This window comes from Rhinoraja longicauda, chromosome 10 (assembly GCF_053455715.1).
Source record: "Rhinoraja longicauda isolate Sanriku21f chromosome 10, sRhiLon1.1, whole genome shotgun sequence".
Classification (NCBI taxonomy): Eukaryota; Metazoa; Chordata; class Chondrichthyes; order Rajiformes; family Arhynchobatidae; genus Rhinoraja; species Rhinoraja longicauda.
The window spans coordinates 6,444,928-6,472,861 of NC_135962.1; the positions used below are offsets into that span (position 1 = coordinate 6,444,928).

Genomic DNA, 27,934 nt, shown 5'->3' on the forward strand with positions numbered 1-27,934 from the left:
TCCCTCACTGCCCGCCTGTCCGGCCCCGACTGGGCCGACCAGCTCCCATGGGTTCTCCTGGGTATCCGCACGGCTCCAAAGTCTGATCTCGGAGCTTCCTCGGCAGACCTCGTCTATGGCTCGCCCCTGCGGGTGCCAGGCGACATTCTCCCTCCATGTTCTACCCTCCCTCCCTCTGTGCCAGCACTCTTGGCTTCACTCCGAGCGCGGGTGGGGTCCCTGGCCCCGGTCCCTGCTTCTCACCATGGGGATCCCCCTTCACATGTCCCGGCGGCCTTGGGCGACTGTGAGTTTGTGTTCCTACGAATCGATGCCCACCGTCCCCCGTTCCGGCCGGTTTACCAGGGTCCGTTCAGGGTAGTGAAGAAAGGCACAGTCACCTTCACGTTGGAAGTGGGCACCCGACAGGAGGTCGTCTCGGTGTCCCGCCTTAAGCCTGCCTATTTGGGCCCAGACCAGCCCGTTACAGCGGCTCAACCTCCTCGCCGGGGCCGACCTCCGGCCGCGGCTCCCGTACAGCAGTTTCCCCCCTCGCTGCCCCCGTTCGGGACTCCTCTTCCCCCGGTCGCCTTGCCACTGCCGCCTCTGGCTCCGTCAGCTTCCCCTCCTCCCCTTTCGCCTCCGGCAACCCCTCCCGCGGTGCCTGCTTCCCCATCCCCACCCCCGGTTGGGCCTCCCTCTCCTCTCCACACCCGCTCCGGTCGGGTGGTCCGGGCACCTGCCCGGTATCGCGCCGAGGGTTCTGGGGGGGGGTCATGTAGGGGCACAGGGATTGGTCCAGACCATCGAACCCTCTGATTGGTCGAAGAGGTCAGGTGGTGCGTAGGGGAGAGAACAATCAGTCTGGTTTTGAACTCCAAGAAAGACAGTTGAATTTATGGTTGTCTGTCGTTTACAGCGTTGGTTTTGTCACGGTTGTTAGCCTTCTAATAAACGTCTACCTCAACGCACATCGCCTTACGACTCGCCATAAAGTTGCATCATGACTTCTTGACTCTGATGGTCATTGCTCTGTCTGTTGAACGCAGGCATTTCATAAAGCCTTCTTTCCCACTCTATCTACTTGTGTTGTCACTTTCAGGGGTGGACTTGGGCATCGATGCTATTACGGGCCATGCCATTAATTGTATATTTTCCCCTTAGATACAACCTCCTAAAGTGCAATATCTCACAACTTGCTCGGACTAAACTCCATCTGCCATTTCTCTGCCCATTTCTGCAGCTGATCTATATATCCTGCTGTACACTTCAGCCTTCCACACAGTCTGCAAGCCCAGCCATCTTGTTGTCATCTGCAAACTTACTAACCAACTCATCTACGTTTACATCATTACATATATCACAAACAGCAGAGGTCCCAACACAGATCTGTACTTTACTCCACTGGTCACAGACGTCCAGCCTGAATATTGCCCTTCCACCACAAGGCTCAGTAAACCAGTTTTGAATCCATACGACCAAGTCATGCTCATCAATAAAAAAAAGCCTTTTAGGAATCACATTCTTTTAACTCTCCTGCCAAATTTTCAAAAATGCTTTCTGTCCTCTCAAAATGGCTGTTCACCAAATATCTCCTCAACATTTGCAGATTAAAAAAAACTATCTCCCATATTTGGCACCTTCCTTTTATTGGCTGCTGTGCCTCTCTGAGACAATCAAACACCTGTTTTTTACATGTCCCTCCAGTTCACTTGACAAAATCCTGAATTCCTTACTCATTGCCCTGACCACCAATGAAGCTTCAACACTGTCTCTTTGTGTTGCCGTTATCAGGGAGCTAAGGACTTGGATTGCAAGATCACTCTGTATATCAATGTTGTTAAGGGTATTGCCATTAACGTTCTCCTTATGTTCGATCTCCCAAAAAGCAACACCTCACATTTTCTCAGATGAAACTCCATCTGCCATTCTTCCGAAACACTAAGTACTAACACTTGATTTTGTATTGTATTCTCGCATGCCACACATAATGATAATTTTACTGAAGAAAATCTGTTCAAAGCATTAAAAGTGAACAGGGAGCACCCAGAGAGGGAAAATTTGAACAGTACGTTTGTTTTCTGAAATGACCCATCCAAACATTGCTGCCAATGCGATTGTTTTCCACTTGCTTTGGTGTAACGTTAAGTGATTTTGACAAGATAATTGTCAAATGGTGGCGCAGCCTTACAGTGCCAGAGACCCGGATTTGATCCTGACTACGGGCGCTGTCTGTACGAAGTTTGCATGTCCTCCCCATCACCGCATGGGTTTTCTCTGAGATGTTCGGTTTCCTCCCACCCTCCAAAGACGTACAGGTTTGTAAGTTAATTGGCTTGGTGTAAACGTAAATTGTCCCTAGTGTGTGACAGTAGACAATAGGTGCAGGAGGAGGCCATTCGGCCCTTCGAGCCAGCACCACCTTTCAATGTGATCATGGCTGATCATTCTCAATCAGTACCCCGTTCCTGCCTTCTCCCCATACCCCCTGACTCCGCTATCCTTAAGAGCTCCATCTAGCTCTCTCTTGAATGCATTCAGAGAATTGGCCTTCACTGCCTTCTGAGGCAGAGAATTCCACAGATTCACAACTCTCTGACTGAAAAAGTTTCCTGTAGGATAGTGTGAATGTGCAGGGATCGCAGGTCGGTGCGGACTCGGTGGGCCGAAGGGCCTGTTTCCGCGCTGTATCTCTAAAATAAACTAAATCAATTAATCACGTTCATGATGTCAACAGACTGATTTGTAGATGTGCATTGTTGGAAGCTGAATCGGTCGGGGAACAGAAGGTGCAGGGGAGGTGCAGAGGTGTGGGGTTCAACTGTCATCTTGTTCACAGGTCCAGTACAGACACAGCATGTGGATGGCCTCCTCCTTTGCTCTTTCATTCTATGAATGGCACAATCCTTTAAAACCATATGCCGAAGAGCTTCTCGGGGTGGAATGTACAGAGGAAGCCTGCCCACCTGACAAATGTGGCTTATTTATTAGCAATGGTCAACTGAAATGTAGTTAACTTGAAAAATCTACTTTTTTCCCCCTTCCATTGCTCTATAATTTATTTGTTGATTGAAATTTATGTTGTGGTATTTTTAGATTCCAATTTTTTTTTAGAATATTTCTGGAGATCTCTGAAGTATGAACGGGAAAATTAATGACTTAATATGACTTAAATTGTTTTCCATTGTATGATATTGCAGGATTTTTTTTCTGAGCTTTTAAGTTACTTGGACACTGGTGAGATACCTGGGAATTTCTTTTTCTCGACATACTGTTGAGATGTGAGACATCAACTGAGATGTGCAGACAAGTTATTGTCTGGCACAGAGAGTGGTGGGTGCCTGGAACGCACTGCCTGGGATGGTTTATTGAACTCTCGTCTGTCTGAAGAAGGGTCTCGACCCGAAACGTCACCCATTCCTTCTCTCCCGAGATGCTGCCTGACCTGCTGAGTTACTCCAGCATTTTGTGAATAAATGCCTGGGATGGTTTAGTTTAGTTTAGTTTAGAGATACAGCGCGGAAACAGGCCCTTCGGCCCACCGAGTCCGCACCGACCAGCGAACCCCGCACACTAGCACTATCCTACACGCACTAGGGACAATTTACACTTATACCAAGCCAATTAACCAACAAACCTGTACGTCTTTGGAGCGTGGGAGGAAACCGAAGATTTCAGAGAAAACCCACGCGGTCACGGGGAGAACGTACAAACCCCGTACAGACAGCACCCGTAGTCGGGATGGAACCCGGGTCTCTGGCGCTGCAAGCGCTGTAAGGCAGCAACTCTACCGCTGTGCCATCGTTCCACCACGGATGGTGATGGAAGTTGATTCAATGGTGGCATTTAAGATGCCCCTGCATCGGCACATGGATATCCAGGGAATGGAGGGATGTGGATCATGTGCAGGCAGAGAAAATTTGTTTAATTTGCCATCATGTTCGGCACAGACATCGTGGGCTAAAGAGACTGATCCATGTTCCCTGTTCATTCAAAAGACTCATCATCTCCAGCCATCATTTTATTTCCAATCAAATTGCACACTCAGCAAAAAACTCACAAACCTGCCATGAGTTGAAACGTAATCAACAGGGGAAGTGGTGTTTTTTGAGAAGTCGTGTAATGACACAGGTTGACCAAGAACTCCGTCGATGTTCTCTAACCTTCTCTCTGGCTCTGTTGTGCCCAGCGTTTTGGCCCTGGTACATTCTGCGCTTCGACAATCTGACTGAAGTTACCCAGCCCCCCATTGATTGCTCTGGGCTCTCCAAAGAATAGATTAAGTTCCAGCGACCTACTACAAGAACCCATGGGGAAGAGAAGTTGTGGAGGCATTTAGTTTGTGTTGGAGGCAACTCCAGTGTCATCCACATTGAATTATGTTGAGGCTCCTGACCCAACATTTCTTCTTCATCATGCAGTCAGTGTCTGGTCTTGTTCAATCTTACATCGAGAGTGAAAATATATTTGCATGACTTCAAAACAAATCCACCTTCATGTCCGTGTATGTTGAGCCTCCAATGTCACGTAACCTTCAGCAGGTCCCACTGTTGGCTGTGAAGCTTGGGCTGGCAAGGTGTGGTCCCCACCCGATGGGGTTCTGACCTGACTGCTTGGCTGTCCAAGCAAGCTCCAGTTATCAGGTGCTGGATGGCCAACCCCCTCAGTTTCCACTTCTGCAATGAACAACAAGGGAGCAATGATTGCACGCTGTCAATGAAAGGATATCGATAACATCTAAAGAAGACACTTGGTGCACCCAAAACTATCCGCGGACAGAAATCGAATAGTGAAAGGCCTGGATAGAGAGGATGTGGAGAGGACATTTCCACTAGTGGGAGAGTCTAGGACCAGAGGGCATAGCCTCAGAATTAAAGGACGTTCCTTTAGGAAGGAGATGCGGAGAGATTTCTTTAGTCAGAGGGTGGTGAATCTGTGGAATTTATTACTACAGACAGCCGTGGAGGCCAAGTCAATGGATATTTTTAAGATGGAGATTGATAGATTCTTGATTGGTAAGGGTGTCAGGGGTTATGGGGAGAAGGCAGGAGAATGGGTTTGAGAGGGAAAGATAGATCAGCCATGATTGAATGGCGGAGTAGACTTGATGGGCCGAATGGCCTAATTCTGCTCCTACAACTTATGAACTTATGAATCTACTGTATGTAACGCAGAAAGCACTGCAGTTTGCACATAGCAAGATCCAATGAATAGCAATGTGTAATGTCTTTGTACTGTTGTTAGTTGAGGTGGAAGTGTAGTCTGGGTGTAAACTGATTGTCAAATAGTCAGAGAGTTGCATCGCTGGAAACAGGGCCTTTGCCCAACTAGTCCATTTACCTCGTTTGATCCATATCTCTCTAAACCTTTCCCATCCATAGGCCTGTCAATTGAACATTGTAGTAATTGTCTCTGCCCTTGCAGGTTCTTCTTCCAAGCCAGCATCTGCTGTTCTTTGTTTCTCCAGTTTCAGCGTTGAGCCAAGACTGATGTCTCTCTTGGACCATTGCCTGCTTCTTAAGCTCGGCTCTGGAAACTGATTTTTACTTTTAGGTTAATGATTTTCAAGCACGCCACAGATTCCACAGTTTAATTCTACTGGTTGACACAGAGTGCTGGAGTAACTCAGCGGGTCGGGCGGCATCCCTGGAGAACATGGATGGGTAGGTGATACTTTGGGTCGAGACCCTTCTGCAGACTGATCGTAAGGGAAAGAAGAAAGCTGGAAAATGAAAGAGATAGGACAAACGAGTGGCAGGCAACAGCTCAACATAGGTGATGGGAGGGAGGGGTTTGATAAGCAGATGGTTGGAACAAAGGCCAGAGATAAGAAGAGAAGGTGTGAAACTGTGCATTGTAATACCAGAGGAATCAAAGTGTGGGGGTGGGGTGGGGGGGGGAGTGGATGGGAGATATAGATGGGATTCAAGGTGGGGTACAAGGGAGGGCAGCCGGGGGGAAATAATGTCACTTATCCATGTTCTCCAGGGATAGACAAAAAAAGCTGGAGTAACTCAGCGGGTCAGACAGCATCTCTGGAGAGAAGGAATAGGTGACGTGTCGGGTCAAGACCCTTCTTCAGACTGAGACTCCAGGGATGATGCCTGACCCGCTCAATTACTCCGGCACTGCGTCCTTTTGTGTATAAATCAGCATCTGCGTTTTTTTCGTTCTATGGTTGTTCAAGACTTTTTATCTTGTCCAAATTCCTAACACCATGTTTCAAATGAGACAGTTCTATTTATACTGTTATTTGGCAATGGCTTGATTAAAAAAAAAATTCACGCACTCTGGAAGGCTATGAAAAATAAATTGCATGTTTTGCCAGCATGAGTAATGAATATAATTAAAGCAACGTGTAAATGTGTACAATGCAGCATAAGTATACGGTCCCAGATATTGGCCAGGCCAAAGTCAATAGCATATGGCAGGGAGAGGTTGATGACAGCTGAACTGTTTGAATCGACTTGGGAACTGTTCAAATAAAAAGGGTCCAGATTAGTGCAGGACATTATATACTCCAATGAGTACAGATGTCTATTTATCAAATAAAACAGCCACTGTCAACAAAAGAGCTGTGAGAAACACCAATATTAATGGGAAAAGTACAAGGACGTGCAGTATAGAAGTGAAGTATACTTACAACTAAAGAAGAAATGACCAAAATGAAACTTGAGTTTAGTTTCGTTTACAGTTACATATACTGAGGTGCAGTGAAAGGCTTTTGTTGCGTGCTAATGTCTTGATTAGTACGAGCGTCAGGGGTTATGGGGAGAAGGCAGGAGAAAGGGTTTAGGAGGGGAAAGATAGATCAGCCATGATTGAATGGCGGAGTAGACGATGGATGGGCTGAATGGCCTACTTCTGCTCCTATCACATGAACTTATGAACTAACCAGTAAAGCTGAAGATAAAGTTAATGAGGACGTAGAGATAAAAACAATTTTTAACGATCTTTTATGAGAGAACAAACATTAACGAGAGCTCTTTAAAATAGATGGGAGTAAAATTGCAGATGGACGTTGGCCAACTTGTCGACTGGTTTACATCAGTCTCCACTGTTGGGAAGGAGGGAATGCTCCTGACATTTCAGCACAGCTAAAAATCAATGAGATTGGAACTCAGCGCAGTTAATGCAAGCAGGAAGGGTTTGTTAAGAGAAAGGGCAAATCTCCGGGGCCATTTGGTTACCATGGCGAAGTTCTAAAAAAAAATTGAGGAGGATGCAGATGCTTTAGCCATAACTTTAAAAGCTCTTGCCGTTCATCAGTTGGATTGTAAATTTACAAGTGCAAATTTGTTTTTTTACCATGAGAGAGAGGGACGAATTCTCTGCCTCAAAAGGCAGTGGAGGCCAATTCACTGAATGCATTCAAGAGGGAGCTAGGTAGAGCTCTTAAGGATAGCGGAGTCAGGGGGTATGGGGAGAAGGCAGGAACGGGGTACTGATTGAGAATGATCAGCCATGATCACATTGAATGGCGGTGCTGGCTCGAAGGGCCGAATGGCCTCCTCCTGCACCTATTGTCTTTTGTCTATTGAGATAAAACTATTGTTGTGGTCGTGATATTTGCCATGGGGAAGTTCCTATAATCCGTAAGTAAGGACAAAGTGACTCTGACCTGATTAAACCATTCAAGGAATGCAAGAGACTGCAGGTGCTGAAATGTGATCCAGGGTCCCGACCCAAGCATTGCCTGTCCGATTCTCTCCATTGATGCTGCCTGAGTTCCCTCAGCACTTTGCTCGTTAGTCAAGGAATGCGTGCATTTTCAATTTAGCATCCATGATTTCTAATCTGCCTGTAGCCTCAGATCTCCCTAACCCTGCAATGTCTTCTAGTCTTCAACGACACAGTGGTGCACCTTGTAGAAATGCTGCACAGCTCCAGTAACCTGGGTTTGATCCTGACATCAATGCTGACTGAGTCCAATTTTATCCCACATCCCAAGGCCAGCTGGTTGGCATGTTACTGCCAAGAACCATAGTGTGGTAGGGGGATGGGAAGATTAGAAAGGATCTGATGGGTCTATGAGAGAGAATAGGGTAGGAGGAAAGAAGTGGGGGAATGAGATTGTCTGAAAGTCGGCATATATATACTCTGTGGCTGGGTTTTGTTCATTCTGGTTTCTTGAAGTAAATTGTATAGGAGACGTGAGAGACTGCAGTTGCAGGAACATGGATCAAAAAAGAAACTGCTAGAGGAACTCAGCGGGACAGGCAACATCTATAGAAGCAAAGGGATGGTTGAAAATCCAGATTGAGAACCTGCATTGCTCTGCTTCTACGGATGCGACTGGACTCTCTCAGTTCCTCCGTTAGTTCTATTTTAATGTTATAAACTGAATTGGTTCACCATTGACAACTGCACCTTCCAGTGCCCGAGGCTGTGTAAGGAATTCCCTTCCTTAACACATCTGCCTTTTTAACCCCTGGCAACGACACACTTTAACATAGCCTTGAGTACGGCTTCTGGTCTCAGATACATCTTGGGTCACACCTGCAGCACTTCACTGGATAGTGAGAGAGGAACATCAGTGAAGTCACTCCTAATAGGAGGCTGAGCGGTGACCTAAAAGAGGAATATGAAATCATGAGGGGGATAGATAGGGAGAATGCACATTCTTTTACCCAGATTTGGGGAATCATGAACCAGAGGATGGTATAAGGTGAGAGGGGAAAGATATCAATGAAACCTGAGCAGCAACATTTCCACTCAAAGGGAGGTGGGCATATGGAACAAGCTGCAGGAGGAGGCAGTTGAGGCAGGTACCTTATAGTCAGGTCTATAGGCAGTCAGCCCATATCCCTCTCAACCTTTCCAATCCATGTACCTGCCCCTGTTTAAAAGAAATGTGGACAGGTACATGGATAGGAAAGGTTCTGAGGGATATGGGCTGACTGTGGGCAGGTGGGACTACAGTAGACGGAGGCATCTTGGTCGGTGTGGCCAAGTTTTAGATTTAGATTTAGATTCAGAGATACAGCGCGGAAACAGGCCCTTCGGCCCACCGAGTCCACACCGCCCAGTGATCCCCGCACAATAACACTATCCTACACACACTAGGGACAATTTTCACATTTTACCCAGCCAATTAACTTACAAACCTGTACGTCTTTGGAGTGTGGGAGGAAACCGAAGATCTCGGAGAAAACTCACGCAGGTCACGGGTAGAACGTACAAACTCCGTACAGACGGCGCCCGTAGTCGGGATCGAACCTGGGTCTCCGGCGCTGCATTCGCTGTAAGGCAGCAACTCTATCGCTGCGCCACCGTGTCGCCCCGAAGGACCTGCTTCCATGCTGTATGACTCAATGAATAGGCGGCTGAAGGTGCCGCTCTGTGCTGGAGCCTTGCCCGTTTGCTCCATTTATCACTGGCGAGATAGCATGATAAGGCTGCTGATTGTGCGACGCTTCGTGAGGCAGAAGGCGAGGTGAATGATAATAAAAGTGATCATGCCAGCAGTGTGAGGAAATGCGGTTTGAACCAAAAAAAAATCAGCTGGAACCTAGTACTGTCTTCAATGCTATAAAGCTGGAAAGGAGGAACTCTTTCAAGTTATTGGATCTCCTCAATGGAGTCGGAGCAAGGTCACAGTGGCCGTGGCACTGATATCCACTGCCCAGAATGAACACCACCAACCTGGTCTGGGGCACTGACTGTGGACTGCTTTTTCCACACAGGACAAGGTCCCACGGTGACAGCCCACTCCGGATGTGTAAGAAAATAACTGCAGATGCTGGAACAAATCGAAGTTATTTATTCACAAAATGCTGGAGTAACTCAGCAGGTCAGGCAGCATCTCAGGAGAGAAGGAATGGGCGACGTTTCGGGTCGTGACCCTTCTTCAGACCGATGTCAGGGGGGCGGGACAAAGGAAGGATATAGGTGGAGACAGGAAGATAGAGGGAGATCTGCGAAGGGGGAGGGGAAGAGAGGGACAAAGGAACTATCTAAAGTAGGAGAAGTCGATGTTCAGACCGCTGGGCTGCAAGCTGCCCAGGCGAAATATGAGGTGCTGTTCCTCCAATTTCCGGCGGGCCTCACTATGGCACTGGAGGAGGCCCACTCCGGATGTAATACATTATGGTGAATCTGTGGAATTCTTTGCCACAGAAGGCTGTGGAAGCCAAGTCAGTGGATATATTTAAGGCAGAGATAGATAGATTCTTGATTACGATACCATAGACCATTATTTATCCCAGGAAGGAAATTGATCTGCCAACAGTCATAAAAACACAAAATACACAATATATGAAATTAAAGTGACGAGTGGAAAGGATTGGGGATGTGCAAAGATTGGGGGATGGGGGGAGGGGGAGGGGAGTCGGTCTCAGTCTACCCCACGACAGAAGGGGGAGGAGTTGTACAGATTGATAGTCACAGGGAAGAAGGATCTCCTGTGGCGTTCTGTCCTGCATCTTGGTGGAACCAGTCTGTTGCTGAAGGTGCTCCTCCGGTTGACCAGTGTGTCATGGAGGGGGTGAGCCGTATTGTCCAGGATGCTCTGCAGTTTGAGGAGCATCCTCACCTCCAAGACCACCTCCCATGAATCCAACTCCGCCCTCAGGACGGAGCCAGCCTTCCTGATGAGCTTGTTGATCCTATTGGTGTCCGCAGCCTTCGCCCTGCTGCCCCAGCACACGGCAGCGAAGAAGATGGCACGGGCTACCACCGACTGGTAGAACATCTGCAGCATCTTACTGCAGACGTTGAAGGAGCGGAGCCTCCTCAGAAAGTACAGCCGGCTCTGTCCCACGTACAGGGCCTCAGCGTTCCCGGACCAGTCCAGTTTACTCTCCAGGTACACTCCAAGGTATTTGCACTCCCTGGTAAACTGCACATCCACGCCATTGCTGGAGACAGAGGACAGGGGTGTTCCTCTCCTCCTAACGTCCACCATTAACTCCTTAGATCGGCAACGGGTGTCAGAAGTTTCAGAGGTTATGGGAAGAAGGGAGGAGAATGGGGTTAGGAGGGAGAGATAGATCAGCCATGGTTGAATGGTGGAGTAGACTTGATGGGCCGAACGGCCTAATTCTACTCCTGTCACATGATCTTATCAGGCAATTCCTTGGGACCTAATGAACACTAGTCCCTGCTGCTTTATACTTTTAATGCCTCTGCTAAGAAACGAGTTCTCACCATAAACTGGAGCCTTTAATTGCATCCCCTGCTGTCTGTCCATTGCTGCTATTGGGCACTGTACCGCTTCACTTATAAATGTAAACCTCGTGTGAAAGCTTCATAGCTGGAAGCTTCCGGAATATGTTCTCCATTAATGAGTAGAGGATATTAAACGACATGCTGCACAACCACTGCAGAGCCAAGTTCTCTTTGTGGTAACGTGATAAAACGAGGGAATCTAATTCATGATGAACTTTTGAGGTTTTAGTTTAGAGATACAGTGCGGAAACAGGCCCTTCGGCCCACCGAGTCCGCACCGACCAGCGATCCCCGCACATCAACACTATCCCACACACACCAGGGACAATTTTCTACATTTACGCCAAGCCAATTAACCTACAAACCCGCACGTCTTTGGAGTGTGGGAGGAAACCGAAAACCCACGCAGGTCACGGGGAGAGCGTACAAATGCTGTGCAGACAAGCACCTGTAGTCGGGATCGAACCCTGGTCTCTGGCGCAATAAGGCAGCAACTCTACCGCTGCGCCACCATGACGCACTCTAATTCCAAGCACATTTGCCAAAAATCTAGGCAAAACCCCTCAAAGTCCAGGCAGATTTATCCATGTGCTAGCAGAATTCCCAAATTCCCCAATTTTCTTGACTTCAATTTGTCCACATCCCTGCGTATCATCGGGCAGTTTTGTCAACTTTGTGCATCAATAGACAATAGACAATAGGTGCAGGAGGAGGCCATTCGGCCCTTCGAGTCAGCACCACCATTCAATGTGATCATGGCTGATCATTCTCAATCAGTACCCCGTTCCTGCCTTCTCCCCATACCCCCTGACTCCGCTATCCTTAAGAGCTCTATCTAGCTCTCTCTTGAATGCATTCAAAGAATTGGCCTCCACTGCCTTCTGAGGCAGAGAATTCCACAGATTCACAACTCTCTGATTGAAAAAGTTTTTCCTCATCTCCGTTCTAAATGGCCTACCCCTTATTCTTAAACTGTGGCCCCTGGTTCTGGACTCCCCCAACATTGGGAACATGTTTCCTGTCTCTAACGTATCCAACCCCTTAATAATCTTATATGTTTCGATAAGATCCCCTCTCATCCTTCTAAATTTCAGCGTATACAAGCCTAGTCGCTCCAGTCTTTCAACACACGACAGTCCCGCCATTCCGGGTATTAACCTAGTAAACCTACGCTGCACGCCCTCAATAGCAAGAATATCCTTCCTCAAATTTGGAGACCAAAACTGCCCACAGTACTCCAGGTGCAGTCTCACCAGGGCCCTGTACAACTGCAGAAGGACCTCTTTGCTCCCATACTCAACTCCTCTTGTTATGAAGGCCAACATTCCATTGGCTTTCTTCACTGCCTGCTGTACCTGCATGCTTCCTTTCAGTGACTGATGCACTAGGACACCCAGATCACGTTGTATGCCCTCTTTTCCTAACTTGACACCATTCAGATAATAATCTGCCTTCCTATTCTCATCACCAAAGTGGATAACCTCACACTTATCCACATTAAACATTAAACATCCTCCAGGACCGTATTTTATTCACCCCACCTGCCTGAAAGGCCAATCTCCACTCTGTGCAGAGCGCTGTGCACAGTAATCATGACCATGGACGTCAGTACCCATTGCAGGTTCAATACTGAATGAGTGCTGCACTTTCACAAGTGTCGACTTTCTGACGAGACATTGAGGCCCCTACTGCCCTTATTAAACTGAAGAGTTTCCCCGTATCATAACCAATATCAGTCAATTCAGCTTTAAAACAGAACGCAAAAATTACTCAACAGGTCAGGCAGCGTCTGTGGGGACAGAGTTAAAAGGTTCAGGTCAAAGGCCTTTCATCAGAGCAAAATACAAGACAAGTCCATAACAATGGCTCTGCTTCTCTTTCCACAGATGCTGCCTGACCTGCTGAGTGTTTCCAGCGTTTTCTGTATTTATTTCAGATTTCCAGCTTCCGCAGGGTTTTGCTTTGTCCTAATCCTTGTTTTGTAAGTGTGCGGGGATGGCTGGCCGTTGCGGACCTGATGGGCCGAAGGGCATGTTTCCACGCTGCATCTCCAAACTCACTAAACTAATCCAGACCATCAGGTCAAAATCAAACATAATCTGCAGATGCTGGAAATCCAAAATAAGTCAGGCAGCATCTGTGGAGGCAGGGGCAGGGTTGACATTTGCAGGGGGCATGGACTGAAACCTGTTTCTTCTTGCCTTATCTGCTGAGTGTTTGTGGGTTTATCTGGTCATTTTGATGTGGGATCTTTCCCCGTGTCGCTTATATTCATTTCCGCACTTGCAACATTCTCTGTGCTTTTGATCGGTATTGCGCGTCGCAGGGTGTGGGGAGTCTTGTGATGGATATTCACTTTCCAAGCCAAAGGCTCGTTCACCTCACAAGCCCAAATGTTGTTTGCTCAACTCAGTTTTTTAACACAGCAACTGTCCAAGGTTGGATGTGCAGGAAGGAACTGCAGAGGCCGGTTTGCACCCAAGAGAGACACAAAATGCTGAACGAGAAACATCTTGAACCTTGGACAGGCAGCATCTCTGGAGAGAAGGAATGGGTGTTGTTTCAGGTTGAGACTCTTCTTCAAACCTTCTTCTGAAGAAGGGTCTCGACCCAAAACGTCACCCATTCCTTCTCTCCGGAGATGCTGCCTGTCCAAGGTTCAAGATGTTTGTTGTTCAGTAAGTTAGGAATCTAATAAGTCCGTACCCTGCTCACCCTCTGGATTTAATCAAGAGAAACAATTGCCCAAGGTTCAAGATGTTTGTTGTTTACCAAGTTAAAGATCTAATCAGTTTGCTCACCTTGGTGTAATCAAAGCAACAATAGGTCCCAAGGTTGGCCTAACAAACACTTCATCCTTCTGAGGCTTGGATAGCGTGGATGTGGAGAGGATGTTTCCACTAGTGGGAGAGTCCAGGACTAGAGATCGTAGCCTCAGAATTAAGGGACGTTCCTTTAGGAGGAATTTCTTTAGTCAGAGGGTGGTGGATCTGTGGAATTCTTTGCCACAGAAGGCTGTGGTGGCCACGTCAATGGATATATTTAAGGCAGAGATAGATAGATTCTTGATCAGTACGGGTGTCAGGGGTTATGGGGAGAAGGCAGGAGAATGGGGTTAGGAGGTTGAGATAGATCAGCCATGATTGAATGGCGGGGTGGACTTGATGGACCGAATGGCCTAATTCTGCTCCGATCACTTGTGATCATAACTTAATCAAGGTATTTGAAGGACATTGCATGATAAAGAGGTCAACCCGGAGAGAAACAGTATAAATGTTGGCAGAAAGCCAGGGTTGGTAGGAGTTTATTAAAATGGAATAGGAGTGATAAAAGAAGACATAGAATTCACTCCTCGGCCTCAATGAAAGATGGCTCTCCTCCCATAGCAGTCTGTCTGCAACACATAACTTGTGTGTCTGCAACTCATTGAAGAAGGGTCTCGACCCGAAACGTCACCCATTCCTTCTCTCCTGAGATGCTGCCTGCCCCGCTGAGTTACTCCAGCTTTTTGTGCCTATCATTGGTACGTTCTCCTAAATTGTAAGAATTGTACTTGTGTTTTGGAAATCCTTTGTAAATTATGATCTCCGTTAAAACTACTCCTCAGAATTAAACGTGCTTCATTTAAAAATATAACTGTGTTTATTGTGCTTCGTTAGTTGGGAGCAACTCCTCTCTGGTTGCGAGACCCACCGCTCGAAATAATGACTATTGTCTGCCCAGCAGAGACTAGAACAGTGAAGTAAGTTAGTCTTGGATGATACGGTATAATCTCCCCATAGTGAGAGTACTTGTACCTATAACAGATAAGACTGAAAGTCGGGACTTAAGGTTCGGGTTCTCGGACGAGTAAACTCAATATCATCACAGTTTGTGATTGCAGTCTGCCTTTCAGGTGTGGGCTGCTCCCCCTCTGTCTCTCCCCCAGCTCTCACCTGTCTGCCATCCCCTTGCCGGCACTGTTCCACCACGACCTGCGAATCTATGGAGAAGTTTGTGATCACCACGCACTTGTCGTTCTGCTTGATCAGCGGCCCGGACAAGATCCATTCCTGCGGAGAGTGCAACATTCAAAATGGTGGTCAGAGGTCCTGCGCGGGTAATTCTGCCGCGCTGTGTAGGAAGGAACTACTGGTTTAAACCGGAGATGAACACAAAATGCTGGAGTAACTCAGCGGGTCAGGCAGCATCTCTGGAGAAAAGGAATAGTTGATGCCATCTGTCCCGCTGAGTTACTCCAACGTTTTGTGTCTATCTTTAGTTCTGTCAAAACCATGTGTTTTGTAACGCCTGTGATAAATTAGGGAACAGTGTTTGATTTACGCAGACCTGCTTGGCTGTAATGTGATTTCAATCAGGAATAAAAGAACCACTTAAAAGTTATGTTGTAAATTGGCATGCAGAAAAAACCTGTCTTGGATGCATGTACTTTCTCCACAGTATCACAAAATGCTGGAGCAACTCAGCGGGTCAGGCAGCATCTCTGGAGATAAGGAATGGGCGACGTTTCGGGTCAAGACCCTTCTTCAGACCTTTGCGATACCTTCGATTTGTACCAGCATCTGCAGTTATTTTCCTATGTAGTTTCTCCACAGAAATCTGGCACCATTGCCTCTCTTGCTTTAATGGCAGCAGGCCATCAAAATTGGCACATGATCACTTCCTTTGACAGTGCAGTTGTAGAGTTGCTATCTCACAGCGCCAGAGACCCGGGTTGGATCCTGACTACGGGTGCTGTCCGTGTGGAGTTCGTACCTTCTCCCTGGAACTGCGTGGGTTTTCTCCGGGATGCTCCAGTTTCCTCCCACACTTCAAGTTTGAAGGTCAATTGGCTTTTGTAAAATTGTAAATTGTCCCCAGTGTGCGTAGGATAGTCAAGTCAAGTCAAGTCAAGTCAAATGTATTTGTCACACGATGTGCAGTGAAATGAAAGTGGCAATGCCTGCGGGTTGTGCACAAAAAGAATTACAGTTACAGCATATAAATAAAGTTAATAAGTTACTATTAGCGTCGACAAAAATTTAGTCTCTGGGGTTATAAAAGTTGACAGTCCTGATGGCCTGTGGGAAGAAGCTCCGTCTCATCCTCTCCGTTTTCACAGCGTGACAGCGGAGGCGTTTGCCTGATCGTAGCATCTGGAACAGTCCGTTACTGGGGTGGTAGGGGTCTCTCATGATCTTGCTTGCTCTGGATCTGCACCTCCTGATGTATAGGTCCTGCAGGGGGACGAGTGTAGTTCCCATGGTGCGTTCTGCTGAACGCACTACTCTCGTGTACGTGTACGGGGTGGTTGCTGGTTGGGGCAGACTCGGTGGACCGAAGGGCCTGTTTATATACTGTATCTCCAAACTCAGCACTTGTGCAATGATGCTCCACGAAGCTTTTCACTGTACCTCGGTACACATGACAATAAACTAAACTGCAACTGTAACTTTGGTATTTTTAGCTTGCAGTGACAAAAAATAAACTTGTAGCTATTGAAAATAACTTTATTTTTGAAAATGCTGTGGGAAAATAACTTTGCTATTGCAAGTCTGAAACTCTCTACCCCCTAACCTCCTTTTCCCCATGGAAATAATTGTAGTTATAAAGTTCTTTTCCTTCACACAAGTTTTCTTAAAAATAGAACTATTGCTTTTCCCACAACTACCTGTTTAACTCGAATTTTATCAAGTTTCAAATTTCTATTTATATAATTTAAATCATAAAGCCATTATTCCCTCTCCATTTTCTTGTTACTTTATCTTAGCACATGGGTGAAGCTGACATTCAATAGACAATAGGTGCAGGGGGAGGCCATTCGGCCCTTCGAGCCAGCACTGCCATTCAATGTGATCATGGCTGATCATTCTCAATCAGTACCCCGTTCCTGCCTTCTCCCCGTACCCCCTGACTCCACTATCCTTAAGAGCTCTATCTAGCTCTCTCTTGAATGCATTCAGAGAATTGGCCTCCACTGCCTTCTGAGGCAGAGAATTCCACAGATTTACAACTATCTGACTGAAAAAGTTTTTCCTTATCTCCGTTCTAAATGGCCTACCCCTTATTCTTAAAGTGTGGCCCCTGGTTCTGGACTCCCCCAACATTGGGAACATGTTTCCTGCCTCTAACGTGTCCAACCCCTTAATAATCTTATACGTTTTGATAAGATCTCCTCTCATCCTTCTAAATTCCAGTGTATACAAGCCTAGTCGCTCCAGTCTTTCAACATATGACAGTCCCGCCATTCCGGGAATTAACCTAGTAAACCTACGCTGCACGTCCTCAATAGCAAGAACATCCTTCCTCAAATTTGGAGACCAAAACTGCACACAGTACTCCAGGTGAGGTCTCACTAGGGCCCTGTACAACTGCAGAAGGACCTCTTTGCTCCTATACTCAACTCCCCTTGTTATGAAGGCCAACATTCCATTGGCTTTCTTCATATCCCTGGATTCCGTTAGCCCTAAGAGCTACATCTAACTCTCTCTTGAAAACATCCAGTGAATTGTACTCCACTGCATTCTGAGGCAGAGAATTCCACTACGTTCACTCCCAATACTGGAGCACTCAGAGGAAACCCACATGGACACAGGGAGAACGTGCAAAGCTGATGTCAGGATGGAATCTGGACCGCTGGAGTTGTGTTAGTGGCAGGAACTGCTGCACCACTTTGCTACCTCTCCTCAAGGCAATGACTCTTTCCCGGGGTGATCCTGTGTACTGGAGCATCCCACCCTGTGATCAGCGGACTATCTACTTGCAGCATAAACCACAAGCAAATGTGGTCCAACTATTGTAGAGTCATGGAGCTGTACAGCATCGAAAGAGGCCTTTCAGCCCAACTCTTTTTAAGTGAGATATTCCCACTTGCCAATGCCATCTAAATCTTTCCCTCCAAATATTTCCTGTCCATGTACCTATCCTTTTAAATGCTGTGATTGTGCCTGTGTCTAACACTACCTGTGGCAGCTTGGTCCAGGTACATGCTACCTTCTGTGTGAAACAAATGTGCTCCTCGGGTCCCTTTTAAGGTCTTTCTCTCCTCACCTTAAGCCTGTGCCCTCTTGTTTTAGAATCGCCTATTCTGGGAAAAGACTATGGTTATTCACTTTTTCTATTACCTCCAAGATTTTATAAACTTCTCAAAAATGTCCTGCCAATCCAGACTCTGCTTATAACTCAAATCCTCCAGTCCCAGTAACATCCTTGTACATCTTTAGCGTTCCCCGTCAAGTTTAATGACTTCCTTCTGATAACAGGACGACCAGACTGTGCCAAATGTGGCCTCATCAATGTCTTGTACAGCTGTATCATGACGTCCCAACTCCCTTAGTCAGTACCCTGACCGATGAAGAAAGTGAACCACCACTCCTTTAGACTTTAGAGATACAGCATGGAACCGGGATCTTCGGCCCACCAGGTCCGAGCTGACCAGTGATCACCCCGTACACTAGCACTATCCTGCACACGGGGGACAATTTACAATTTATAGAGGCCAAATTAACCTATAAACCTGTGCTCGTTTGGAGCGCGGGATGAGACCGGAGCACCCGGAGAAAACCCACGCCGGTCACGGGGAGAACCTACAAACTCCGTAGAGGCAGCACCCGTAGTCGGGGTGGAGCGCAGACCTCTGACACTGTGAGGCAGGGCAAGGAGAGGTACGTTGACTCGCGGGCCGATCCGGTCGAGGGCGACGGAAGAAGGCCCGGCCCTGTGGGAGCCTGGGGCTTACCGGGACCGGGAACCCCTCCAGCAGACCCGAGTGCGCAGGCAGACCGGACACCAAAACATGGCATGTGTAAATATGCAAAAACAATTTCACTGTGCAGTTGCACAAATAAAACACTATTGCACCTTGAACCATTGAAGGCAGCATCTCGATCACTGCACCACTGTGCTGCAGTTATGATTTATTTCCCCAGTAAAACACATTGTTTTACTCAGACGCGGTACTGCCACTGGTAATGGTTGCTAGACCAAGTGGACCCTTTGGGCCCAAACCTCTCCTACATTGGTGCAGCACCCTGTCCTCCCCCCCTCCCCTCTCTCCTCAACCCCCCCTCCCCTCTCCCTTCTCCCCCACTCCCTCGCCCTCCCCTCCTTTTAAACTTTAAAATGTGAATAACTTTAAAAATATAACACCGATTTCAATAAAACTACTTGCATTATCACTAAAGTGACAATGGTGAGTAAGATGGGCCTAAAATTGTCGCGCTATCGTGTACCGTTTTGGCTGAGGTTCAGTCACAAACAAGATAACAAACGAGGGTTTTAGTGTATAGATTTAGTGGGAGGATGCCGGTTTGGCCTATCGAGTCTCTACTGGCTCCACAAAGTGGTGTTCACGGGATGGCGGAACTGTCATATGTTGAAAGAATGGAGCGACTGTGCTTGTACACACTGGAATTTAGAAGGATGAGAGGGGATCCTATTGAAACAGTTAAAATTATTAAGGGATTGGACACGCTAGAGGCAGGAAACATGTTCCCGATGTTGGGGGAGTTCCGAACCAGGGGCCACAGTTTAAGAATAAGGGGTAGGCCATTTAGAACGGAGATGAGGAAAAACTTTTTCACGCAGAGAGTTGTAAATCTGTGGAATTCTCTGCCACAGAAGGCAGTGGAGGCCAATTCTCTGGATGCTTTCAAGAGAGAGTTAGAGCTCTTAAAGATAGCGGAGTCAAGGGATATGGGGAGAGGGCAGGAACGGGGTACTGATTGTGGGTGATCAGCCATGATCACGGTGAATGGCGGTCGGTGCTGGCTCCAAGGGCTGAATGGCCTACGCCTGCACTTATTGTCTATTGATCCAGCTTGACCCAATCCCCTGCCCTCACCTCCCCCCACCCCCCCCCCCCCCCCCCCCCCAAATGAACACGTTTACTTCAGGAACAGAAGGGAAGATCAGAGCCGGCCTCTCACAATAGACAATAGACAATAGGTGCAGGAGTAAGCCATTAGGCCCGTCGAGCTAACCCCTTAATAATCCTTCGATAAGATCTCCTCTCATCCTTCTAAATTCCAGTGTATACAAGCCTAGTCGCTCCAGTCTTTCAACATATGACAGTCCCGCCATTCCGAGAATTAACCTAGTGAACCTACGCTGCACACCCTCAATAGCAAGAATATCCTTCCTCAAATTTGGAGACCAAATCTGCACACAGTACTCCAGGTGCAGTCTCAGTAGGGCCCTGTACAACTGCAGAAGGACCTCTTTGCTCCTATACTCAACTCCTCTTGTTATGAAGGTCAACATTCCATTGGCTTTCTTCACTGCCTGCTGTACCTACATGCTTCCTTTCAGTGACTGATGCACTAGGACACCCAGATCTCGTTGTACGTCCCCTTTTCCTAACTTGACACCATTCAGATAATAATCTGCCTTCCTATTCTTACCACCAAAGTGGATAACCTCACACTTATCCACATATATCCATATCCACTCATCCACTCACCTGGTCAGAGGGAATGGCGTCTAGCGTGCCTGAGCACTGGCCAAGTTTGACGATGGGCTGATCCATTCTGTAGGGCCGCTGCTGCTCCAGGCACTTTCCGTTCTGCCTGATCACCACCATTTCAAAAACCTCCTTCTCCGGGATTCTGAAGCAACAACGAAAAAAATGTGAACCTTCCCCACCAGGTTGACAAATCAGAAAGGAGCAGTTGAACAATGATGGCGTCACACAGCAGGGCGGATGTTAAGGGTTTGTCATCACTGCTGAAGAAGAGAAAGGACATTTCGCATCGTGTCTTAGTATTTATTCTTCTGCCAATAACTTTAAATGGTTTTTCAATGGAATTATATGACCTATGCTCTGCCACAGCTCGTAGAACTGCTACCCAACAGCTCTGGTGACACAAGCTCAATTTTGACTCCTGATGCATTTAGTGTGGAGTTTGCACATTCTCCCTGTGACGACCATGTGGGTTTCCTGAGTTTACAGTTTGCAGTTTAGTTTATAGTCACGTGTACCGAGGTACAGTGAAAAGCTTTTGTTGCGTGCTACCCAGCCAGCAGAAAGACAATACACGACTACAATCGAGCCATTTACAGTGTGTAGATACAGCTATTGTAATGTGCGATTGTAGATCTGTGTCTGTGGCTAGCACGCAAACAGTTGCCTGGGTTGGGCGCCATCTTGGAAGCAGATGTCCTCTGGATGTCCACTCGCTTCCTGGCCCTTGCAGTGAATAGTTCGTCCATGGGGGGAAGGTTGCAGCCAACAACCTTCTCAGCTGTGCGAACGATCCGTTGCAGCCTCCGGATGTCGTGCTTGGTGGCTGAGCCAAACCAGACCATGATGGAGAAGGTGAGGACTGACTCTATGATGGTAGTGTAAAGCTGGCCAAAAATCAAGCAACAGCACAATGATGTTAAAGGGTCAGGAGTGGAGCACGTGACGTACAAGGGTTATGGGCCAAATGTGGATAAATGGGACAAGCCTAGAATGCACAAGGTAGATCAAAGGGCTTGTTTACAAGCTACATCGTTCTATGGAAATACGCCAAAGACAGACACAAAAAGCTGGAGTAACTCAGCGGGACAGGCAGCATCCCTAGAGAGAAGGAATGGGTGACGTTTCGGGTAGAAATACGCCTGCCACCAATTCACCTGAAATAGGGAACAATGAAGAGAATTCCGGGAAAGCTGAGGTTCAAATCCAACACAACATTCCAAGGTGGTGTGGGGCTGGGTTGGGGACTCATTGGGTGGGGGTGAGTGGTCTGGTCATTTGGTGATCATTGGGTGAGGGTGGATCTGGTCAGACGATCATTGTGTGGGGAGCGTGTGGGGACCCAATGTTAGGGTCATTGGGATGGGGTAGGTCTGGGCCATTGCAGGGTCATTGGGTGGGGTGGATCATTGGGAGAGTCTGTGTTGTTGGAAGATGATTGGATGGGGCTGTGGGTCTGGCCATTTGTTTACGTAATGAGTCACTGCATGTGGACACCGAAGATGTTCGATATGTCACCCAATAAACAAAGTCATTCCAGTGTAGGGCTGTTGTGTGTGTGTGTGCTACCTGTTGGATGTAGGGAACAGTGTTGGTATCTGTAGTGTGGGCACTGCCATTATAAGAAGAGGCATTGAATGCTGTGTGCCACTGTTGGGCTGATCAGAGTCGGGAGTGAGGGAGAACATAGAAAATAGGTGCAGGAGGAGGCCATTTTGGCCCTACGAGCCAGCACCGCCATTCAATAGACAATAGGTGCAGGAGGAGGCCATTCGGCCCTTCGAGCCAACACCGCCATTCAATGTGATCATGGCTGATCATTCTCAATCAGTACCCCGTTCCTGCCTTCTCCCCATACCCCCTGACTTTGCTATCCTTAAGAGCTCTATCTAGCTCTCTCTTGAATGCATTCAGAGAATTGGCCTCCACTGCCTTCTGAGGCAGAGAATTCCACAGATTCACAACTCTCTGACTGAAAAAGTTATTCCTCATCTCCGTTCTAAATGGCCTACCCCTTATTCTTAAACTGTGGCCCCTGGTTCTGGACTCCCCCAACATTGGGAACATGTTTCCTGCCTCTAACGTGTCTAACCCCTTAATAATCTTATACGTTTCGATAAGATTCATTGTGATCATGGCTGATCATCCACAATCAGTAACTTGTGCCTGCCTTCTCCCTATATCCCTCCATTCCACTAGCCCCTAGAGCTCTATCTAACTATTTTTTTTAATTCATCCAGTGAATTGGCCTCTACTGACTTGAGTGAATTGGCCTCTACTGAATGAAGCAAAAACATCAAGCATCGAAGCCTTCGTCATCAAGAACCAACTAAGATGGAGCGGTCATGTTGTTCGGATGGAAGACGAGCGTCGACCAAATCAGGCCTTCTACTCCCAGGTTAAAGAAGGCAAACGTAAAAGAGGCGGACAAAAGAAGAGATTCAAAGACGTCTTAAAAGCCAGCGTGAAGAAATGTGAAATCGACATCGAAAATTGGGAAACCAATGGCAAGGACAGGAAACTGTGGCCAACCGTCACCCATAAAGGAACAGCGACCTTCGAAGCCAACAGACGCGCAGAATTAGAAGACAAGAGAAGTAAACGGAAAGAGAGGCAGCAACAACCAAAGATCTGACATCTGGAATTACCTGCCCTGAATGCCGAAGAACTTTCAAAGCCAGGATTGGACTCAAGCCACCTGAGAGTTCATAAAAACAACGGAGCCTAGACCATCATCCTCGACCTCGAGGGATAGCCACGACTGCCCTCTGTGGCAGAGAATTCCACAAATTCACAACTCTCGTTTTTTTTCTCACCTCAGTTTTAAATGGCCTCCCCTTTATTCTTAGACTGTGTGGCCCCTGGTTCTGGACTCCCCCAACATTGGGAACATTTTTCCTGCTATCTGTCTTATCATATCATATCATATATATACAGCCGGAAACAGGCCTTTTCGGCCCACCAAGTCCGTGCCGCCCAGTGATCCCCATACATTAACACTATCCTACACCCACTAGGGACAATTTTTACATTTACCCAGCCAATTAACCTACAAACCTGTACGTCTTTGGAGTGTGGGAGGAAACCGAAGATCTCAGAGAAAACCCACGCAGGTCACGGGGAGAACGTACAAACTCCTTACAGTGCAGCACCCGTAGTCAGGATCGAACCTGAGTCTCCGGCGCTGCATTCGCTGTAAAGCAGCAACTCTACCGCTGCGCTACCGTGCCGCCCATCTTGTCCAGTCCTATTATGATTTTATACGTGTAGGTAGCCCAGTGATAAACCTACCGCAGCTCTGGATAGATGTTTGCAAGGTACCACTGGAAGGACTTGCACTGCAGACTCTGGCGCAGATCCACCCGATCAGCGATGCTGAAACAGAGACCGCGTGGTGACAGTGAGTATAAGAAAATAACTGCAGATCCTGGTACAAATCGATTTATTCACAAAATGCTGGAGTAACTCAGCAGGTCAGGCAGCATCTCGGGAGAGAAGGAATGGGTGACGTTTCGGGTCGAGACCCTTCTTCAGACTGATGTCAGGGGGGCGGGACAAAGGAAGGATATAGGTGGAGACAGGAAGATAGTGGAAGATCTGGGAAGGAGGAGGGGACGGGAGGGACAGAGGAACTATCTAAAGTTGGAGAAGTCGATGTTCATACCACTGGGCTGCAAGCTGCCCAGGCGAAATATGAAGTGCTGTTCCTCCAATTTCCGGTGGGCCTCACTATGGCACTGGAGGAGGCCCATGACAGAAAGGTCAGACTGGGAATGGGAGGGGGAGTTGAAGTGCTCGGCCACCGGGAGATCAGTTTGTTGAGTCTACAAATATCGCCTCCGGAACAGCTACGGTCTGAACAGTCAGCCAATGGCTGCAACACCGCAGCTCGCTGGACGTATTAGGCCTGCGGGCCGCTGTAGGCCCCGACACTGTAGGCCCGGACAGTAGGCTAACGGAGCTTGTTAACATTAACGGAGTTTGGGGAGAGGGGCTGTGTGTTCGGGGAGCGGAGCGAGTGTGTTGGGGGCCGAGTGTGTTGGGGGAGCGGGGCCGAGTGTGTTGGGGGCCGAGTGTGTTGGGGGAGTGGGGCCGAGTGTGTTGGGGGAGCGGAGCGAGTGTGTTGGGGGCCGAGTGTGTTGGGGGAGCGGGGCCGAGTGTGTTGGGGGCCGAGTGTGTTGGGGGCCGAGTGTGTTGGGGGAGTGGGGCCGAGTGTGTTGGGGGAGCGGAGCGAGTGTGTTGGGGGCCGAGTGTGTTGGGGGAGCGGGGCCGAGTGTGTTGGGGGCCGAGTGTGTTGGGGGAGTGGGGCCGAGTGTGTTGGGGGAGCGGGGCCGAGTGTGTTGGGGGCCGAGTGTGTTGGGGGCCGAGTGTGTTGGGGGAGCGGGGCGAGTGTGTTGGGGGAGTGGGGCCGAGTGTGTTGGGGGAGCAGGGCCGAGTTTGTTGGGGGCGAGTGTGTTGGGGGAGCGGGGCCAAGTGTGTTGGGGGAGCGGAGCGAGTGTGTTGGGGGCCGAGTGTGTTGGGGGAGCGGGGCCGAGTGTGTTGGGGGAGCGGGGCCGAGTGTGTTGGGGGCCGAGTGTGTTGGGGGCCGAGTGTGTTGGGGGCCGAGTGTGTTGGGGGAGCGGGGCGAGTGTGTTGGGGGAGTGGGGCCGAGTGTGTTGGGGGAGCAGGGCCGAGTTTGTTGGGGCCGAGTGTGTTGGGGGAGCGGGGCCAAGTGTGTTGGGGCCGAGTGTGTTGGGGGAGCGGGGCCGAGTGTGTTGGGGGAGCGGGGCCGAGTGTGTTGGGGGAGCGGGGCCGAGTGTGTTGGGGCCGAGTGTGTTGGGGGAGCGGGGCCGAATGTGTTGGGGGAGTGGGGCTGAATGTGTTGGGGGAGTGGGGCTGAGTGTGTTGGGGGAGCAGGGCCAAGTGTGTTCGCCTAACGGAGGTTGCAACCCGCCTCCTGGCCCGGGCGGTCGTCATTGGTGGAGCGGGAGCAGGTGGCCGCTAGCTGGGTGAGGTCACGTGGGGCTTGGGCTGTGACGTCACCTTGTCCCGTATTTGGGAGTTAGAAAGTTGGCATCCCTCGTGCCTTCCTGCACCTTCTGAAAGAGGACCATGTCTGAGCATTGCTCTCCTTGAATGGACTGGATTTTTCCAGTGCCTTCTTGTTGAGCTTTCTGACAGCTCCTGGAGAATAAACAGCAAGGCTAGGGCAGGAAGATGGCAGTGGGGCCTACCCGCACAATACGGCTTGGTTAACTCTGGCCCCTGAATGCAGAGGGCCACAGCTACCCACCCAGTGGGTCTGCAGTGCTGTGGGTATGCTGCACTGCCAATGTTGCTAAGGTTCAGTCCTTCAAACACCATACTGTGGGGTTGCAGAGAAACTGGCAAGGGATGCCAGTCCTCACACTGGGAGAAAGGATCATCACATCACTGCTGTTGGACAACTCTGTTGACGTTCCACAAAACTAATCGTGGCTGTGCTTTGGGCAAATTAATGTTTAGTTTAGTTTATAGTTTAGAGATACAGTGCGGAAACAGGCGCTTCGGCCCACCGAGTCCGCACCGACCAGCGATCCCCGCACATTAACACAATAGGGACAATTTACTCATATACCAAGCCAATTAACCTACAAACCTGTACGTCTTTGGAGTGTGGGAGGTAATCGAAGATCTCGGAGAAAACCCACGCAGTCACGGGGAGAACGTACAAATTCCGTACAGACAGCACCCGTAGTCGGGATGGAACCCGGGTCTCTGGCGCTGCAAGCGCTGTAAGGCAGCAACTCTACCGCTGCGCCACCGCGCTGAGGTAGATCTACTGAGGTAGATGTTGATAAATTATTTGGGAAGAAAGAGGCAGAGGGAACGTTGGCAGACTTACTTCCCATAGGCCTTGCCCACAGCGGAGGGCCGAGCTTCATAGTAGTACGTCTTGTAATCATCCATCCACACCTCCACCGTGCGTTTGGTGTTCCTTCAATGGGTGCACAAAATAAAGCAACTTAAAGCATCACGAAAGACCAAGGTGTGATCACTTACCCAATGTGTAGGGGGGACTGCAGATGCTGGTTTAAACCGGATAGACACAAAATGCTGGAGTAACTCAGCGGGACAGGCAGCATCTCCGGAGAGAAGGAATGGGTGACGTTTCAGACGAAGAAGGGTCTCGACCTGAAACGATGGGGTAGTCCCAGCCTCAACTACCTCCCCTGGCAGCTTGTTCCATACACCCACCACCCTCTGTGTGAAAAAGTTACCCCTCGGATTCCTATTAAATCTTTTCCCCTTCACCTTGAACTTATGTCCTCTGGTCCTCGATTCCTCTACTCTGGGTAAAAGACTCTGTGCATCTACCCGATCTATTCCCCTCATGATTTTGTAAACCTCTATAAGATCTCCCCTCATCCTCCTACGCTCCATGGAATAGAGAGCTCACACCCTCTGGTCCTGGCAACATCCTCGTAAATCCTTTTTGACCCCTTTCAAGCTTGACAATATCCTTCCTATAACACAGTGCCCAGAACTGAACACAATATTCTAAATGCGGCCTCATCAACGTCTTATACAACTGCAACATGACCTCCCAACTTCTATACTCAATACTCTGACTGATGAAGGCCAAAGTGCCGAAAGCCTTGGTTGTCGGGCCTGCAGCAGTCTGGGGCTTACCTGGGATTACCTGGATCGGGGGCACTCCAGTGATTCCCGCATGCGACTGGAATTGGGACTTTGGACTTTTTCTTTGCAAGTGGCGCCAAAACATGGCGACTGAGCGTTTGTGGGTTGTGCAGAAGAATTTCACTGTGCTGTGCATACGTGACAATAAAGAACCATTGATGCACCAATGGGTTTTGAAGTTGCTGTCTTCTGTCCTCAAGGAATAAGGCATTTTAACCTTGGGCACTGACCTCTATTTAAACGTCTCGGCCACAGTCTGCTGGGGTGGAGAGATTGAGGCAAGCCAGAAGCGCCTCCTAAAGGCGTGGGAAGGAACTGCAGGTGCTGGTTTAAACCGGAGATAGACACAAAATGCTGGAGTAACTCAGCAGGTCAGGCAGCATCTCAGGAGAGAAGGAATGGGTGACGTTTCGGGTCGAGAAGAAGGGTCTCGACCCGAAACGTCACCCATTCCTTCTCTCCTGAGATGCTGCCTGACCTGCTGAGTTACTCCAGCATTCTGTGAATAAATACCTTAGATGGTGATGTAGAGAGATATAGAACAAATGAATGAAAGATATGCAAAAAAAGTAACGACGATAAAGGAAACAGGCCATTGTTAGCTGTGGGCTAGGTGAAAACAAGTTACAGACAATGAGACTCAACAAAGGTAGACAAAAATTGCTGGAGGAATTCAGCGGGCCAGGC

The 27,934-nt window shown here is 48.5% G+C and overlaps 1 protein-coding gene across 2 annotated transcripts in view; it reads right to left on the bottom strand.

Annotated features, from left to right (window-relative positions):
* LOC144597575 (polypeptide N-acetylgalactosaminyltransferase 16-like) overlaps positions 1-27,934 on the bottom strand; it is a 132,291-nt gene that overhangs the window by 21,889 nt on the left and 82,468 nt on the right. Inside the window, exons 11-15 of one of the 2 annotated variants that reach the window (XR_013547761.1) lie at positions 26,451-26,543; positions 23,879-23,962; positions 20,588-20,732; positions 15,084-15,200; positions 4,044-4,655 (exon numbers count right to left, since the gene is read on the bottom strand). Coding sequence is in view for 1 of the 2 variants with exons in the window: in XM_078407068.1 (XP_078263194.1) it covers positions 4,503-4,655; positions 15,084-15,200; positions 20,588-20,732; positions 23,879-23,962; positions 26,451-26,543 (592 nt within the window). In the remaining variant the exon portion in view is untranslated. Of the gene's footprint in view, positions 1-3,987; positions 4,656-15,083; positions 15,201-20,587; positions 20,733-23,878; positions 23,963-26,450; positions 26,544-27,934 lie in introns of those variants that run through there. The other variant, XM_078407068.1, reaches the window with a different exon arrangement.